Genomic DNA, 18,734 nt, shown 5'->3' with positions numbered 1-18,734 from the left:
CATGGTTGATACAGGGATTACTGGGATAAATGGGTATCTGGGGGGGTTACAATGGGTATAAGGGTAATTTGTTTACATGGGTTCATGGGTTACAGGGTTTCAGTGTAACATGGGATAATACTAGGTTATCAGGGATCTAAGTGTAATCAGGGATATCTAGGGTATAAATTGAATCAGGAATCATGGGATAACAGTGGAATAAGGCTTTTACAGGATACAGTGTAAACAGTGGAAAAACAGTTTAAATAAGGGAAATATCATGTAAACAGTGTATACAGTTGAATAAAGGGTAAAAAACCTAGGGATATATGGTATAAGGGATACATTTAAACATTTAAACATTTAAACGTTTAAACATTTAAACATTTAAACATTTAAACATTTAAACATTTAAACATTTAAACATTTAAACATTTAAACATTTAAACATTTAAACATTTAAACATTTAAACATTTAAACATTTAAACATTTAAACATTTAAACATTTAAACATTTAAACATTTAAACATTTAAACATTTAAACATTTAAACATTTAAACATTTAAACATTTAAACATTTAAACATTTAAACATTTAAACATTTAAACATTTAAACATTTAAACATTTAAACATTTAAACATTTAAACATTTAAACATTTAAACATTTAAACATTTAAACATTTAAACATTTAAACATTTAAACATTTAAACATTTAAACATTTAAACATTTAAACATTTAAACATTTAAACATTTAAACATTTAAACATTTAAACATTTAAACATTTAAACATTTAAACATTTAAACATTTAAACATTTAAACATTTAAACATTTAAACATTTAAACATTTAAACATTTAAACATTTAAACATTTAAACATTTAAACATTTAAACATTTAAACATTTAAACATTTAAACATTTAAACATTTAAACATTTAAACATTTAAACATTTAAACATTTAAACATTTAAACATTTAAACATTTAAACATTTAAACATTTAAACATTTAAACATTTAAACATTTAAACATTTAAACATTTAAACATTTAAACAGTTAAACATTTAAACATTTAAACATTCAACCATTTAAACATTTAAACGTTTAAACATTTAAACATTTAAACATTTAAACATTTAAACATTTAAAACATTTAAACATTTAAACATTTAAACATTTAAACATTTAAACATTTAAACATTTAAACATTTAAACATTTAAAACATTTAAACATTTAAACATTTAAAACATTTAAACATTTGAACATTTAAACATTTAAACATTTAAACATTTAAACATTTAAACATTTAAACATTTAAACATTTAAACATTTAAACATTTAAACATTTAAACATTTAAACATTTAAACATTTAAACATTTAAACATTTAAACATTTAAACATTTAAACATTTAAACATTTAAACATTTAAACATTTAAACATTTAAACATTTAAACATTTAAACATTTAAACATTTAAACATTTAAACATTTAAACATTTAAACATTTAAACATTTAAACATTTAAACATTTAAACATTTAAACATTTAAACATTTAAACATTTAAACATTTAAACATTTAAACATTTAAACATTTAAACATTTAAACATTTAAACATTTAAACATTTAAACATTTAAACATTTAAACATTTAAACATTTAAACATTTAAACATTTAAACATTTAAACATTTAAACATTTAAACATTTAAACATTTAAACATTTAAACATTTAAACATTTAAACATTTAAACATTTAAACATTTAAACATTTAAACATTTAAACATTTAAACATTTAAACATTTAAACATTTAAACATTTAAACATTTAAACATTTAAACATTTAAACATTTAAACATTTAAACATTTAAACATTTAAACATTTAAACATTTAAACATTTAAACATTTAAACATTTAAACATTTAAACATTTAACATTTAAACATTTAAACATTTAAACATTTAAACATTTAAACATTTAAACATTTAAACATTTAAACATTTAAACATTTAAACATTTAAACATTTAAACATTTAAACATTTAAACATTTAAACATTTAAACATTTAAACATTTAAACATTTAAACATTTAAACATTTAAACATTTAAACATTTAAACATTTAAACATTTAAACATTTAAACATTTAAACATTTAAACATTTAAACATTTAAACATTTAAACATTTAAACATTTAAACATTTAAACATTTAAACATTTAAACATTTAAACATTTAAACATTTAAACATTTAAACATTTAAACATTTAAACATTCCAATATCAATTAACAAACCCAACTTTACACTGAACCTGTTCAGCCGACGCTCATGCAACGAACGCACCGTTACACCAAGTTACACTGAACCCGTGCGACGCTCCTGAAACGAACGCACCATGGTTCGAGCGAGCTGTCACTTTTTTTACTCGCGCGTGTCCGATCATGTTCGTGTTGACGGTGTTTGCTGAAGTTTTAGGGGAAACCCGGATTTTTCGCGTTGAGGCGGTCGTTTAAGCCAATTGGCAACATCCGGCGATTGGCAATCAAGTTGCCGAACGCGATCCTAGTGTTGGTGGACGGATGTTCGAAGTTCGAATTGGAGCGGCTCCGGGATGGCGGAACTTTGGGTGAGTATTTTGAGTTTCGTGAGGGTGGAGGGGAATTCCAAACAAAACAGCAGCGGCACTATCTATTGCCTGCTTGGGCAGATTGCTTTATCACAGTGTTTGTTTTTTTCTACTTTACAGGGACTTCTTCCACACGTTTCCGGCAGAAAAAATCTGCCGAGTCACCGATCCGGAAAAGCAAATTTGAAATTGTCAACCATTTTGGGTGAGTATTTCAGCTGTGGTGGAATTTTGCTTGGAAAACTTTCCTCTGATTTGTTGTGGGAGGGGAGAGCCACGGTGCGAAATCTCCGTAGCAGCAGCAGACATCTTTCGTGGCCTACTGCAGCAACATTTGATCTAAACAAACTGTTTGTTTCTCTTTTCACAGGGACTTCTCCCACCGGGTTCGCTAACGGGACACAACCCAACGGATGCGTTCGATTGGGAGAGGACCCGGCGCCTGCTGCGGTCACTTTCGGCCGTGTTTGTTCCGGATGGTGAGCTCGTCTCGCCTGGAGGCGAAAATCGTTAGGTGAGTTCTGTGTTGGGGCTGCGCAGCTCGGAAAACTTTCAAACGTCAAGGAGAAGGTCACGATTTTTTTTTGCGGTACGCAGCTGAAAAGTAACAGAAACGGAATGTAGCGTTTCACGCGGTGCAATTTGTTTTGATTAGTGAATCAAATAATTTGGATTTGCACATTTCAATGCAACTGAAAATTACAAATAAAGTTGTATTTAATGTAAAAATATTGATAATCCAGAGCTGCTCATCAAACCGAATCTCAAAACGCTGAATCTTGAAAGAACGAAAATCAAAAAGCAGGATTTTGCTTATTGTTCAGAATATTGGAAACCATAGAGAAAAATCATATTTTTTTAAAGAGATTTTCTAGGATTCAAATGTTTAAGAATTCTACAATTTATTTCAAATAATTTAAATTTAGAAAATCAGAAAATTTGAGTTTAAAAAAATTCTAAAATTTTAAAATTACAAAATTGTGTAACCTAAAATGGAAAACTGTAACCAACAGATCGAATCAACTTATTTTGTATGAGTGAACTAAAATTTCAGTCCATAATAAAAGTAGAATTTTTCCTTCTTCGGTATTGATTTTTCGATATTAATCAAAATAAACCGAAATAGTCGAGTTATCGGATAATCGAGTACGAAAAAATGGAATGTTTTTAGTATTTTTTATATTTTTTTTTACTAAAATTCTGATTGATTTTTAGGATTTTAGCAATTTAAGATTTTAGGAATTTAGGAATTTAAAAATTTTGAAATTAAGAAATTTAGGAATTTAAAAATTTTGAAATTAAGAAATTTAGAAATTTAGAAATTTAGAAATTTTGAAATTTTGAAATTTAGAAATTTAGAAATTTAGAAATTTAGAAATTTAGAAATTTAGAAATTTAGAAATTTAGAAATTTAGAAATTTAGAAATTTAGAAATTTAGAAATTTAGAAATTTAGAAATTTAGAAATTTAGAAATTTAGAAATTTAGAAATTTAGAAATTTAGAAATTTAGAAATTTAGAAATTTAGAAATTTAGAAATTTAGAAATTTAGAAATTTAGAAATTTAGAAATTTAGAAATTTTGAAATTTTGAAATTTTGAAATTTTGAAATTTTGAAATTTAGAAATTTAGAAATTTAGAAATTTAGATACTTAGATATTTAGAAATTTAGAAATTTAGAAATTTAAGAATTTAGGAATTATGGAATTTTGGAGTATTGGAATTTTTGAATTTGGAATTTAGAAATTTAGAAATTTAGAAATTTAAGAATTTAGGAATTATGGAATTTTGGAGTATTGGAATTTTAGAATTTTAGAATTAAGGAATTTTGGAATTTTGGAATTTTGCAATTTTGGAATTTTGCAATTTTGCAATTTTGGAATTTTGCAAGTTTGTAATTAAGGAATTTAAGAATTTTGGATTTTGGAAATTTTGGAACTTAGGAATTTGGGAATTTGTGAATTTGGGAATTTAGGAATTCAGGAATTTAGAAATGTAAGAATTTAGGAATTTAAGGAATTTAGGATTATAGGAATTTATGGAATTATGAAGTTAAGAATTTAGGAATTGAGATATTATGGAATTTAAGAATCTAGGAAATTAGAATTTTTTAGGTTTTTTTTTCAATTTTGGAATTTAGATTCCTTAATTCCTTAGGAATTCAGGTATATAGGAAATTATTAAATTATGAACTTATGAAATTAGGAATTTAGGAATAAAGGAATTTAAAAATTCAGGAATTTAGAAAATTTGGAATTTAGGAATTGTGAATTTGCGAATTCAGGAATATAGGATTTTAGGAATTCTGGAATTAAGGAATTTATAAATTTAGGGAATTAGGAATTTAAGAATTGTGAATTTGCGAATTCAGGAATATAGGATTTTAGGAATTCTGGAATTAAGGAATTTATGAATTTAGGGAATTAGGAATTTAAGAATATAGGAGTTAAGGAAATTAGGAAATTATGAAGTTAGGAATTTAGGAATTTAAGAAATTAGGAATTTTGGAATTTTGGAATTTTGGAATTTGGGAATTAAGGAATTTAGGAATTTAGGAATTTAAGAATTTCAAAATTTCATGATTTAGGAATTTAGGAATTAAGGGATTTGTGAATTTGGGAATTCAGGAATATAGGAATTCTGGAATTTAGGAATTTAGGGAATTAGGGAATTAGGAATTTAAGTATATAGGAGTTAAGGAAATTAGGAAATTATGAAGTTAGGAATTTAGGAATTTAGGAATTTAGGAAATTAGGAATTTAGGAAATTAGGAATTTTGGAATTTAGGAATTTGGAAATTTAGGAATTAAGGAATTTAGGAAGTTAAGAATTTCTAAATTTCAGAATTTAAGAACAGCTAATTTAATAGAAAATGAACCGGATCCTTAACATGCCAAATATATGTAAATTTTCCTTATGTCTAATTCAGTGTTTTTTTCTTCTACAGGGGCTAATTTCACTAAGGATTGTGCTTCTAGATTACGCGAATGTCTATCCCAATTACGAAGCAGTTGATCCGGCACCGGCTACGGACATTCCGAATAATTTCAAACAGTGTGGATTGAAGCGGAATAACAAAAGAAAACGACACGGAAAAAAAGTGCTAAATTAAGTGAAATTAAAGAAAACGGTAAAAATACAATAAAACTTACCTTATTGACCATTAATTTCAATGTATAAATATATGTTTTACAGTACAATTTAGTGGAGAAAAAAAAATAAATACAATGAAAATACAATGAATCATACTGTAGTTATTATTTATTTCAATGTACGAATATAGTTTAAACCGTACTATTTAGTATGGAAAAATCCATGAAGAACTGTGAATCTACTGTGCAAACCATTGTAATGGTTACTGTTTTTATTATAAATGTATGATGTTTTCTTTTTTTTTTTTTTTATTAGAGGTACTGGCCTTTTGTTGCCATAATTTGGCCAAGTTTTGAAAAAATAATACAAAAATAATAATAATACATTTTATCGACGTAGTTCTACGTCAAACAGTTGGCTTCCAAAGCCTTCTTTTTGGCGTGGTTGTTGTTGGTAGTCCAATCAGATGTCCATTATCGTTGCGCTGGTCGTTATCGAGAGTTGGTGATTTGTCGTCGTCGTCGTCGTCCAAGCACGATCTTTTTTCTTCGGGTGCTTGCTTCCTTGTTGTTTTGCCTTTCTTTACAACAGTAATAAATCCGTCATTACCATTGTCCTCGTGAGTGTGAGGAACAACGACTTGGGATTGTACTGCTGCTAGATCGGCGATAGGCAAAACAGGGCCAGATGGAGGTGGATTTTTTTGTGGTTTCGGCTTCGGTTGCTGTTTTTTAGCTGCCTCGGAGCAGCTTTTCGACACGTGTCGCTGGAATCCACATCGTCGGCACGTGGAAATCTGACCCGTGTGTGTAGCCAAACTGCTAAGGCCGCAAATCGTGACGTACGAGGGAACGGGTTTGGAGATCTTCATTTTTAGCACCCGCACACCATTGGGTACGCCGGCGAAAATGTCTCTCCAAACCTCGTCCCTGATCGTCAAAACTTCGCCGTACTGGAGCATTGCTTCGGCGATCTGCATGTTGGACATGTCCGGCGGGAGATCGTGGATCCGAACGTCGACGATGTCATCGTCGACGTAGACCGGAATTGCGATCTTCTTCGTCGGGCTGATCCGGAAGGCGTGCTTGAGGTGATGCTGCACTGCTACTTCGACGGCGGCTGCTGGATCCGCCATCTGAATGAGCACGCAATGGCGAATGTTGTGCAGCTGGATGCTTCTTAAGTCGGTGGGATTTAGTCCCAGACTTTTTTCCACAAACCGCTGCACCATGTCCAGCTTGGGACGCTCTGGGAGGACGCTGAAGTCCACGACGAGCGTATTTTTGCGGACAGCACTCATTTCAGAGTCTTCCACAACGCGTTGTTTGTTTGTTCGAGCAACAATAGCGAATTTTCGATCGCGGAGCACAAAGCTACGTCTGGTGCACACGCGAGTACAGAGCCGACTGATGATGTTTTCTATGGTAAGGGTAATTTTTTGGACGGAAAAGGCATCAATGAAAATACGGTAGAATATATAGTTTTTGGTTTTTTTTTGTATGGGGAAAAGTCGAAATTTTTATGGTGACTTTGCCTAACAATACCCCTTTTTTATAGTAATTTCCCAAAATAAGATATATTCTATGGTGAAAAAACATAAAGGCTACTGTAGAATCATGGTAAAAATAACCATAGAATTTATCGTGTGATAACCATAAAATCTACTGTTGGTTTATAGTAAAACTTTATGCGGGCCCCGCATAAAGATTTCTGATGAACTTACAGTAAATTTTAACGTTACAAAACGATAAAATATATTGTCATTTTGACAGTGTTTTAACAGTAGACAGCATCGTTTTTTAAGATAATTTGCGTCGTATTTTGGGATTTTACCATAAAAAAGGGGGGTTGTTATGCACCGGTACCATAAAAATTTCGAATTTTTTCCATACATTTTTTTTCCAAATACGACGCATTTTACTGTTAATCTAATGTTGCATTTTTCATTCAAAAACTTGCCCTGACTATAGAAAACATCATACATTTACAACAAATACAGTAACCATTACAATGGATTTCACAGTAAATGTATAGTTCTTCAAGATTTTTTCCCTGCTAAATAGTACTGTTTAAACTATATTCGTACATTGAAATAAATAATAACTACAGCAAGTTTTATTGTACTTTAATTTTATTTATGGTATGTTTTACGGTATTTTCCTTAAATTAAAAGTATGTTTTATTTAATTTTAGTTTCATTTACACTGTTTTTTTTTAAATTGAACTTCAGAAATGAAACAATTTATTAGAAACAAAGCAAGCTTTTCTTATTACTCATCACTCACAACTCCCGTCAGGATTTTCGTCACGAGAAGTCCGTCCAGCATCTCGCCATTCAGGAAGGGTTTCCTTCACGGTCGCGGTCGAGTTGAAACTGTCGTTGGGCTCCTTCCGACGTTTTCTTTCGTAATTCCGCTTCAAGCTGTCGGCCAAAAGCTCCGTTTTGTCGAGACTGCAAATGTAAAAAAAACACAATTAGAATCAAATTACACAGCCTGCATCCCACACAACTTACGCCCACTTCTTCATCTTCAAATGTCCTGCTGCTTCAGGAGTTAACGTTGCCACCAAGAAAGGAAATATGATGGCAAACTGGAATGTCCGCATTTCACGTCTACGTGCATCCGCGTTGGAACTAGTAGACTCTGTAATCGAAAAAAAAGCAATACGTTAAAAATAGGTAACCTAAAAGAAAACACATCGGCCTGCCCAGGCAAGCCACGGAAAATGTCTGCTGCTACAAAGGAGAAAAGCTCGGAACTTAACCTCAAAGGTAAATTGTTGGACTAACGAAGCAACCCATTCAAGCAATCGAAGCAACCATCAATCATTCAAGCATTCATTCACCATTCTACTTCTGACACTCGAACAAGCAAGAATCAAATAAATTTAGCTCTCACGAAATACAACATAAATAAACCAAATGAACTTTTTTGACAGGTGTCAGTGCCGGGACTCAAAACTTTGTTCCGGTTGTTCCGTTTCGCATGGACACAAACACGGTTAGGAGCACGACAAGGACACGGCCACGGGATTGGCCAGGAACAGGCACCTACATGGCCAGGGACACGAAAACGGCCAGAAGCACAGACACGAACACGGTCAGGAGTTCGGACAAGGACACAGCCTAGAGCACGGCCACGGGAACGACAACTACGTGGTCAGTTGCGCGTACACGAACACGGACAGATGCACACTTATCCGAAAAAAAACTCGGGTTTTGACGTTTCGCGCAACCGGAAGCAAATTCAAATTCAAAAAAGAAATGCTAAGTCGTGAAAACGACACCTGTCAAACCACTGAGTTCTTTGAGCTCATTTGCTACGTCACAGTTTTCTTGCCTACTGCGGAGTGGGATTCCGCCCCGTGGCTCTATCCTTTTCCAATAGAATAAAATGTCAAATACTCACACGAAGATGTTCGAACTCCTCGTAGCTTTTCCAGATCGAGCACTTGGCATCTTGGAGGCCTCCATTCGGAATGGATTATTGACGGTGGCCGGAAATGTCCGCAGTATGCGCCGGGTCTGCGTTTCCACTGCGGGTTTTGTCCCGTAACCGAACAGCTCCACACGCCCACAGAAAGACACAAATAATACAAAAAAAAGTTTGACAATTTTTCGAAGCAGGTCATGGCAACAACCTGCTGTTGCTTCAGGGGGATTCCGCCCTCTCCAAAATTAATAAAACTCCAAAAACTTACCCAAATGTGAGAAAAATCCGCCATCCCGGAGATGTTCCGGTTCGTTCACCCGGCAGATTTGATGACGGAAGTTATTTTTCATAAGCACACGCGAGTAAAACTTGATTTCGATTCGAAACTGCAGCCAACACGGCCAACACGAAACATGAATGAACACGCGCGAGAGAAAAAGTTTGACAGCTCGCAGCTCGCTCAATCATGGTGCGTTCGTTTCAAGAGCGTCGGCTGCACAGTTTCTGTATAATGGTGCGTTCGTTTTATGATTCTTATTTATTGCTTTTTTACGAGTTTTTTTTTTAATTTATTTCGCAATAATGTTTAAATGTTTAAATGTTTAAATGTTTAAATGTTTAAATGTTTAAATGTTTAAATGTTTAAATGTTTAAATGTTTAAATGTTTAAATGTTTAAATGTTTAAATGTTTAAATGTTTAAATGTTTAAATGTTTAAATGTTTAAATGTTTAAATGTTGAAATGTTGAAATGTTGAAATGTTTAAATGTTTAAATGTTCAAATGTTTAAATGTTTAAATGTTTAAATGTTTAAATGTTTAAATGTTTAAATGTTTAAATGTTTAAATGTTTAAATGTTTAAATGTTTAAATGTTTAAATGTTTAAATGTTTAAATGTTTAAATGTTTAAATGTTTAAATGTTTAAATGTTTAAATGTTTAAATGTTTAAATGTTTAAATGTTTAAATGTTTAAATGTTTAAATGTTTAAATGTTTAAATGTTTAAATGTTTAAATGTTTAAATGTTTAAATGTTTAAATGTTTAAATGTTTAAATGTTTAAATGTTTAAATGTTTAAATGTTTAAATGTTTAAATGTTTAAATGTTTAAATGTTTAAATGTTTAAATGTTTAAATGTTTAAATGTTTAAATGTTTAAATGTTTAAATGTTTAAATGTTTAAATGTTTAAATGTTTAAATGTTTAAATGTTTAAATGTTTAAATGTTTAAATGTTTAAATGTTTAAATGTTTAAATGTTTAAATGTTTAAATGTTTAAATGTTTAAATGTTTAAATGTTTAAATGTTTAAATGTTTAAATGTTTAAATGTTTAAATGTTTAAATGTTTAAATGTTTAAATGTTTAAATGTTTAAATGTTTAAATGTTTAAATGTTTAAATGTTTAAATGTTTAAATGTTTAAATGTTTAAATGTTTAAATGTTTAAATGTTTAAATGTTTAAATGTTTAAATGTTTAAATGTTTAAATGTTTAAATGTTTAAATGTTTAAATGTTTAAATGTTTAAATGTTTAAATGTTTAAATGTTTAAATGTTTAAATGTTTAAATGTTTAAATGTTTAAATGTTTAAATGTTTAAATGTTTAAATGTTTAAATGTTTAAATGTTTAAATGTTTAAATGTTTAAATGTTTAAATGTTTAAATGTTTAAATGTTTAAATGTTTAAATGTTTAAATGTTTAAATGTTTAAATGTTTAAATGTTTAAATGTTTAAATGTTTAAATGTTTAAATGTTTAAATGTTTAAATGTTTAAATGTTTAAATGTTTAAATGTTTAAATGTTTAAATGTTTAAATGTTTCAATGTTTCAATGTTTAAATGTAATTGTAATTTTATTTGGCAACGATATCATGTTAGTCAGACTTTTTATCAGGGTAAGGAGGTGTACAAACCGGAAAATGTTAAAATGTAAAAAAATGTAGAATGGTGAAAATGTCAAAATGTAAAAACTTCGACATTTCAAAATGTAAAAATGTAAAATGGCATTTTGATTTTTTATGATCTTGAATTTTAAAAATTATTATATTTATTTTTTTCACGGTTGGGCGTGTTGGCAATTGTTTACGCTCCATACAAAAAAAGTGTGTGGACACCTAACCTATAAAAACCTAAAAGAAGCAAACGCAAAATAAACTTTAAACACTGAGGGTTGAGACACAAAACTTGTCTGTGGTTGAGTGTTCACATTAAAACAGTGCACTTTATCAAAACATCATATGACTATTAAAAATTCAATTTGGCATTGAAATTATATTTCTGGTATTTTAAAATTAATTCTCAATACTTACCGAGTTTAACTTTTTTTATCCTAAGAACGAAACGAAAACGAATTTGACTTTAGCTGTCGGCCACAATTGCTAGTACCAACCACTAGTGTCTTCCTTTTATCTACAAGGACTTCGCCACCCTGGGCTCCTATGTGTACGAGAGTATGTCACGGAGCGAAGGCACCGAAACCCCATACTGACACTTAGAATTTCAGGGTGCCCGCTGCGGGATCTGAACCGGCGATCTCTGGTATGTGAATTCAGTGCGCGGTCCGATAAATCCACACGGAAGGACAATCTTGAATCCTTAGAACATTTAAACATTTAAACATTTAAACATTTAAACATTTAAACATTTAAACATTTAAACATTTAAACATTTAAACATTTAAACATTTAAACATTTAAACATTTAAACATTTAAACATTTAAACATTTAAACATTTAAACATTTAAACATTTAAACATTTAAACATTTAAACATTTAAACATTTAAACATTTAAACATTTAAACATTTAAACATTTAAACATTTAAACATTTAAACATTTAAACATTTAAACATTTAAACATTTAAACATTTAAACATTTAAACATTTAAACATTTAAACATTTAAACATTTAAACATTTAAACATTTAAACATTTAAACATTTAAACATTTAAACATTTAAACATTTAAACATTTAAACATTTAAACATTTAAACATTTAAACATTTAAACATTTAAACATTTAAACATTTAAACATTTAAACATTTAAACATTTAAACATTTAAACATTTAAACATTTAAACATTTAAACATTTAAACATTTAAACATTTAAACATTTAAACATTTAAACATTTAAACATTTAAACATTTAAACATTTAAACATTTAAACATTTAAACATTTAAACATTTAAACATTTAAACATTTAAACATTTAAACATTTAAACATTTAAACATTTAAACATTTAAACATTTAAACATTTAAACATTTAAACATTTAAACATTTAAACATTTAAACATTTAAACATTTAAACATTTAAACATTTAAACATTTAAACATTTAAACATTTAAACATTTAAACATTTAAACATTTAAACATTTAAACATTTAAACATTTAAACATTTAAACATTTAAACATTTAAACATTTAAACATTTAAACATTTAAACATTTAAACATTCCAATATCAATTAACAAACCCAACTTTACACTGAACCTGTTCAGCCGACGCTCATGCAACGAACGCACCGTTACACCAAGTTACACTGAACCCGTGCGACGCTCCTGAAACGAACGCACCATGGTTCGAGCGAGCTGTCACTTTTTTTACTCGCGCGTGTCCGATCATGTTCGTGTTGACGGTGTTTGCTGAAGTTTTAGGGGAAACCCGGATTTTTCGCGTTGAGGCGGTCGTTTAAGCCAATTGGCAACATCCGGCGATTGGCAATCAAGTTGCCGAACGCGATCCTAGTGTTGGTGGACGGATGTTCGAAGTTCGAATTGGAGCGGCTCCGGGATGGCGGAACTTTGGGTGAGTATTTTGAGTTTCGTGAGGGTGGAGGGGAATTCCAAACAAAACAGCAGCGGCACTATCTATTGCCTGCTTGGGCAGATTGCTTTATCACAGTGTTTGTTTTTTTCTACTTTACAGGGACTTCTTCCACACGTTTCCGGCAGAAAAAATCTGCCGAGTCACCGATCCGGAAAAGCAAATTTGAAATTGTCAACCATTTTGGGTGAGTATTTCAGCTGTGGTGGAATTTTGCTTGGAAAACTTTCCTCTGATTTGTTGTGGGAGGGGAGAGCCACGGTGCGAAATCTCCGTAGCAGCAGCAGACATCTTTCGTGGCCTACTGCAGCAACATTTGATCTAAACAAACTGTTTGTTTCTCTTTTCACAGGGACTTCTCCCACCGGGTTCGCTAACGGGACACAACCCAACGGATGCGTTCGATTGGGAGAGGACCCGGCGCCTGCTGCGGTCACTTTCGGCCGTGTTTGTTCCGGATGGTGAGCTCGTCTCGCCTGGAGGCGAAAATCGTTAGGTGAGTTCTGTGTTGGGGCTGCGCAGCTCGGAAAACTTTCAAACGTCAAGGAGAAGGTCACGATTTTTTTTTGCGGTACGCAGCTGAAAAGTAACAGAAACGGAATGTAGCGTTTCACGCGGTGCAATTTGTTTTGATTAGTGAATCAAATAATTTGGATTTGCACATTTCAATGCAACTGAAAATTACAAATAAAGTTGTATTTAATGTAAAAATATTGATAATCCAGAGCTGCTCATCAAACCGAATCTCAAAACGCTGAATCTTGAAAGAACGAAAATCAAAAAGCAGGATTTTGCTTATTGTTCAGAATATTGGAAACCATAGAGAAAAATCATATTTTTTTAAAGAGATTTTCTAGGATTCAAATGTTTAAGAATTCTACAATTTATTTCAAATAATTTAAATTTAGAAAATCAGAAAATTTGAGTTTAAAAAAATTCTAAAATTTTAAAATTACAAAATTGTGTAACCTAAAATGGAAAACTGTAACCAACAGATCGAATCAACTTATTTTGTATGAGTGAACTAAAATTTCAGTCCAAAATAAAAGTAGAATTTTTCCTTCTTCGGTATTGATTTTTCGATATTAATCAAAATAAACCGAAATAGTCGAGTTATCGGATAATCGAGTACGAAAAAATGGAATGTTTTTAGTATTTTTTATATTTTTTTTTGCTAAAATTCTGATTGATTTTTAGGATTTTAGCAATTTAGGATTTTAGGAATTTAGGAATTTAAAAATTTTGAAATTAAGAAATTTAGGAATTTAAAAATTTTGAAATTAAGAAATTTAGAAATTTAGAAATTTAGAAATTTGAAATTTAGAAATTTAGAAATTTAGAAATTTAGAAATTTAGAAATTTAGAAATTTAGAAATTTAGAAATTTAGAAATTTAGAAATTTAGAAATTTAGAAATTTAGAAATTTAGAAATTTAGAAATTTAGAAATTTAGAAATTTAGAAATTTAGAAATTTAGAAATTTAGAAATTTAGAAATTTAGAAATTTAGAAATTTAGAAATTTAGAAATTTAGAAATTTAGAAATTTAGAAATTTAGAAATTTAGAAATTTAGAAATTTAGAAATTTAGAAATTTAGAAATTTTGAAATTTAGAAATTTAGAAATTTTGAAATTTAGAAATTTTGAAATTTAGATACTTAGATATTTAGAAATTTAGAAATTTAGAAATTTAAGAATTTAGGAATTATGGAATTTTGGAGTATTGGAATTTTTGAATTTGGAATTTAGAAATTTAGAAATTTAAGAATTTAGGAATTATGGAATTTTGGAGTATTGGAATTTTAGAATTTTAGAATTAAGGAATTTTGGAATTTTGGAATTTTGCAATTTTGGAATTTTGCAATTTTGCAATTTTGGAATTTTGCAAGTTTGTAATTAAGGAATTTAAGAATTTTGGATTTTGGAAATTTTGGAACTTAGGAATTTGGGAATTTGTGAATTTGGGAATTTAGGAATTCAGGAATTTAGAAATGTAAGAATTTAGGAATTTAAGGAATTTAGGATTATAGGAATTTATGGAATTATGAAGTTAAGAATTTAGGAATTGAGATATTATGGAATTTAAGAATCTAGGAAATTAGAATTTTTTAGGTTTTTTTTTCAATTTTGGAATTTAGATTCCTTAATTCCTTAGGAATTCAGGTATATAGGAAATTATTAAATTATGAACTTATGAAATTAGGAATTTAGGAATAAAGGAATTTAAAAATTCAGGAATTTAGAAAATTTGGAATTTAGGAATTGTGAATTTGCGAATTCAGGAATATAGGATTTTAGGAATTCTGGAATTAAGGAATTTATAAATTTAGGGAATTAGGAATTTAAGAATTGTGAATTTGCGAATTCAGGAATATAGGATTTTAGGAATTCTGGAATTAAGGAATTTATGAATTTAGGGAATTAGGAATTTAAGAATATAGGAGTTAAGGAAATTAGGAAATTATGAAGTTAGGAATTTAGGAATTTAAGAAATTAGGAATTTTGGAATTTTGGAATTTTGGAATTTGGGAATTAAGGAATTTAGGAATTTAGGAATTTAAGAATTTCAAAATTTCATGATTTAGGAATTTAGGAATTAAGGGATTTGTGAATTTGGGAATTCAGGAATATAGGAATTCTGGAATTTAGGAATTTAGGGAATTAGGGAATTAGGAATTTAAGTATATAGGAGTTAAGGAAATTAGGAAATTATGAAGTTAGGAATTTAGGAATTTAGGAATTTAGGAAATTAGGAATTTAGGAAATTAGGAATTTTGGAATTTAGGAATTTGGAAATTTAGGAATTAAGGAATTTAGGAATTTAAGAATTTCTAAATTTCAGAATTTAAGAACAGCTAATTTAATAGAAAATGAACCGGATCCTTAACATGCCAAATATATGTAAATTTTCCTTATGTCTAATTCAGTGTTTTTTTCTTCTACAGGGGCTAATTTCACTAAGGATTGTGCTTCTAGATTACGCGAATGTCTATCCCAATTACGAAGCAGTTGATCCGGCACCGGCTACGGACATTCCGAATAATTTCAAACAGTGTGGATTGAAGCGGAATAACAAAAGAAAACGACACGGAAAAAAAGTGCTAAATTAAGTGAAATTAAAGAAAACGGTAAAAATACAATAAAACTTACCTTATTGACCATTAATTTCAATGTATAAATATATGTTTTACAGTACAATTTAGTGGAGAAAAAAAAATAAATACAATGAAAATACAATGAATCATACTGTAGTTATTATTTATTTCAATGTACGAATATAGTTTAAACCGTACTATTTAGTATGGAAAAATCCATGAAGAACTGTGAATCTACTGTGCAAACCATTGTAATGGTTACTGTTTTTATTATAAATGTATGATGTTTTCTTTTTTTTTTTTTTTATTAGAGGTACTGGCCTTTTGTTGCCATAATTTGGCCAAGTTTTGAAAAAATAATACAAAAATAATAATAATACATTTTATCGACGTAGTTCTACGTCAAACAGTTGGCTTCCAAAGCCTTCTTTTTGGCGTGGTTGTTGTTGGTAGTCCAATCAGATGTCCATTATCGTTGCGCTGGTCGTTATCGAGAGTTGGTGATTTGTCGTCGTCGTCGTCCAAGCACGATCTTTTTTCTTCGGGTGCTTGCTTCCTTGTTGTTTTGCCTTTCTTTACAACAGTAATAAATCCGTCATTACCATTGTCCTCGTGAGTGTGAGGAACAACGACTTGGGATTGTACTGCTGCTAGATCGGCGATAGGCAAAACAGGGCCAGATGGAGGTGGATTTTTTTGTGGTTTCGGCTTCGGTTGCTGTTTTTTAGCTGCCTCGGAGCAGCTTTTCGACACGTGTCGCTGGAATCCACATCGTCGGCACGTGGAAATCTGACCCGTGTGTGTAGCCAAACTGCTAAGGCCGCAAATCGTGACGTACGAGGGAACGGGTTTGGAGATCTTCATTTTTAGCACCCGCACACCATTGGGTACGCCGGCGAAAATGTCTCTCCAAACCTCGTCCCTGATCGTCAAAACTTCGCCGTACTGGAGCATTGCTTCGGCGATCTGCATGTTGGACATGTCCGGCGGGAGATCGTGGATCCGAACGTCGACGATGTCATCGTCGACGTAGACCGGAATTGCGATCTTCTTCGTCGGGCTGATCCGGAAGGCGTGCTTGAGGTGATGCTGCACTGCTACTTCGACGGCGGCTGCTGGATCCGCCATCTGAATGAGCACGCAATGGCGAATGTTGTGCAGCTGGATGCTTCTCAAGTCGGTGGGATTTAGTCCCAGACTTTTTTCCACAAACCGCTGCACCATGTCCAGCTTGGGACGCTCTGGGAGGACGCTGAAGTCCACGACGAGCGTATTTTTGCGGACAGCACTCATTTCAGAGTCTTCCACAACGCGTTGTTTGTTTGTTCGAGCAACAATAGCGAATTTTCGATCGCGGAGCACAAAGCTACGTCTGGTGCACACGCGAGTACAGAGCCGACTGATGATGTTTTCTATGGTAAGGGTAATTTTTTGGACGGAAAAGGCATCAATGAAAATACGGTAGAATATATAGTTTTTGGTTTTTTTTTGTATGGGGAAAAGTCGAAATTTTTATGGTGACTTTGCCTAACAATACCCCTTTTTTATAGTAATTTCCCAAAATAAGATATATTCTATGGTGAAAAAACATAAAGGCTACTGTAGAATCATGGTAAAAATAACCATAGAATTTATCGTGTGATAACCATAAAATCTACTGTTGGTTTATAGTAAAACTTTATGCGGGCCCCGCATAAAGATTTCTGATGAACTTACAGTAAATTTTAACGTTACAAAACGATAAAATATATTGTCATTTTGACAGTGTTTTAACAGTAGACAGCATCGTTTTTTAAGATAATTTGCGTCGTATTTTGGGATTTTACCATAAAAAAGGGGGGTTGTTATGCACCGGTACCATAAAAATTTCGAATTTTTTCCATACATTTTTTTTCCAAATACGACGCATTTTACTGTTAATCTAATGTTGCATTTTTCATTCAAAAACTTGCCCTGACTATAGAAAACATCATACATTTACAACAAATACAGTAACCATTACAATGGATTTCACAGTAAATGTATAGTTCTTCAAGATTTTTTCCCTGCTAAATAGTACTGTTTAAACTATATTCGTACATTGAAATAAATAATAACTACAGCAAGTTTTATTGTACTTTAATTTTATTTATGGTATGTTTTACGGTATTTTCCTTAAATTAAAAGTATGTTTTATTTAATTTTAGTTTCATTTACACTGTTTTTTTTTAAATTGAACTTCAGAAATGAAACAATTTATTAGAAACAAAGCAAGCTTTTCTTATTACTCATCACTCACAACTCCCGTCAGGATTTTCGTCACGAGAAGTCCGTCCAGCATCTCGCCATTCAGGAAGGGTTTCCTTCACGGTCGCGGTCGAGTTGAAACTGTCGTTGGGCTCCTTCCGACGTTTTCTTTCGTAATTCCGCTTCAAGCTGTCGGCCAAAAGCTCCGTTTTGTCGAGACTGCAAATGTAAAAAAAACACAATTAGAATCAAATTACACAGCCTGCATCCCACACAACTTACGCCCACTTCTTCATCTTCAAATGTCCTGCTGCTTCAGGAGTTAACGTTGCCACCAAGAAAGGAAATATGATGGCAAACTGGAATGTCCGCATTTCACGTCTACGTGCATCCGCGTTGGAACTAGTAGACTCTGTAATCGAAAAAAAAGCAATACGTTAAAAATAGGTAAC

General features: G+C 30.7%; 2 protein-coding genes and 2 long non-coding RNA genes across 6 annotated transcripts; 2 read left to right on the top strand and 2 right to left on the bottom strand.

The window, feature by feature from the left end:
• Positions 1–2,317: 2,317 nt before the first annotated feature.
• LOC128092529 (uncharacterized) lies at positions 2,318–5,850 on the top strand. Its single transcript, XR_008211840.1, has 4 exons — positions 2,318–2,608; positions 2,729–2,813; positions 2,979–3,122; positions 5,555–5,850. It is a non-coding gene; the product is annotated as an uncharacterized LOC128092529 (long non-coding RNA).
• A 165-nt stretch (positions 5,851–6,015) lies between these two features.
• LOC120430421 (uncharacterized) lies at positions 6,016–9,770 on the bottom strand. Of its 3 annotated transcripts, XM_052706502.1 has the most exons (4): positions 9,403–9,770; positions 9,111–9,265; positions 8,216–8,345; positions 6,016–8,152 (listed from the first exon to the last, which is right to left on the bottom strand). In XM_052706502.1, the coding sequence occupies exon 4, from the start codon at positions 6,998–7,000 to the stop codon at positions 6,107–6,109; it is 894 nt and encodes a 297-aa protein (XP_052562462.1). In that variant the 5' UTR covers positions 7,001–8,152; positions 8,216–8,345; positions 9,111–9,265; positions 9,403–9,770; the 3' UTR covers positions 6,016–6,106. The 3 variants fall into 3 exon arrangements, with proteins under 3 accessions (XP_052562462.1, XP_052562463.1, XP_039451456.1); XM_052706503.1 differs by having other exon boundaries at positions 8,757–9,770; XM_039595522.2 differs by having other exon boundaries at positions 9,111–9,770.
• Positions 9,771–12,650: 2,880 nt separating this feature from the next.
• On the top strand, positions 12,651–16,202 carry LOC120431588 (uncharacterized). The gene is made up of 4 exons (XR_008211839.1): positions 12,651–12,945; positions 13,066–13,150; positions 13,316–13,459; positions 15,907–16,202. It is a non-coding gene; the product is annotated as an uncharacterized LOC120431588 (long non-coding RNA).
• A 138-nt stretch (positions 16,203–16,340) lies between these two features.
• Positions 16,341–18,708, bottom strand: LOC120430423 (uncharacterized). Its single transcript, XM_039595524.2, has 2 exons — positions 18,565–18,708; positions 16,341–18,501 (listed from the first exon to the last, which is right to left on the bottom strand). The coding sequence occupies exon 2, from the start codon at positions 17,347–17,349 to the stop codon at positions 16,459–16,461; it is 891 nt and encodes a 296-aa protein (XP_039451458.1). The 5' UTR covers positions 17,350–18,501; positions 18,565–18,708; the 3' UTR covers positions 16,341–16,458.
• Positions 18,709–18,734: the final 26 nt, after the last annotated feature.

This window comes from Culex pipiens, chromosome 1, assembly GCF_016801865.2.
Source record: "Culex pipiens pallens isolate TS chromosome 1, TS_CPP_V2, whole genome shotgun sequence".
NCBI lineage: Eukaryota > Metazoa > Arthropoda > Insecta > Diptera > Culicidae > Culex > Culex pipiens.
The sequence above is the reverse complement of the archived record's forward strand: the minus strand, read 5'-3'. Positions and strand labels throughout refer to the sequence as shown.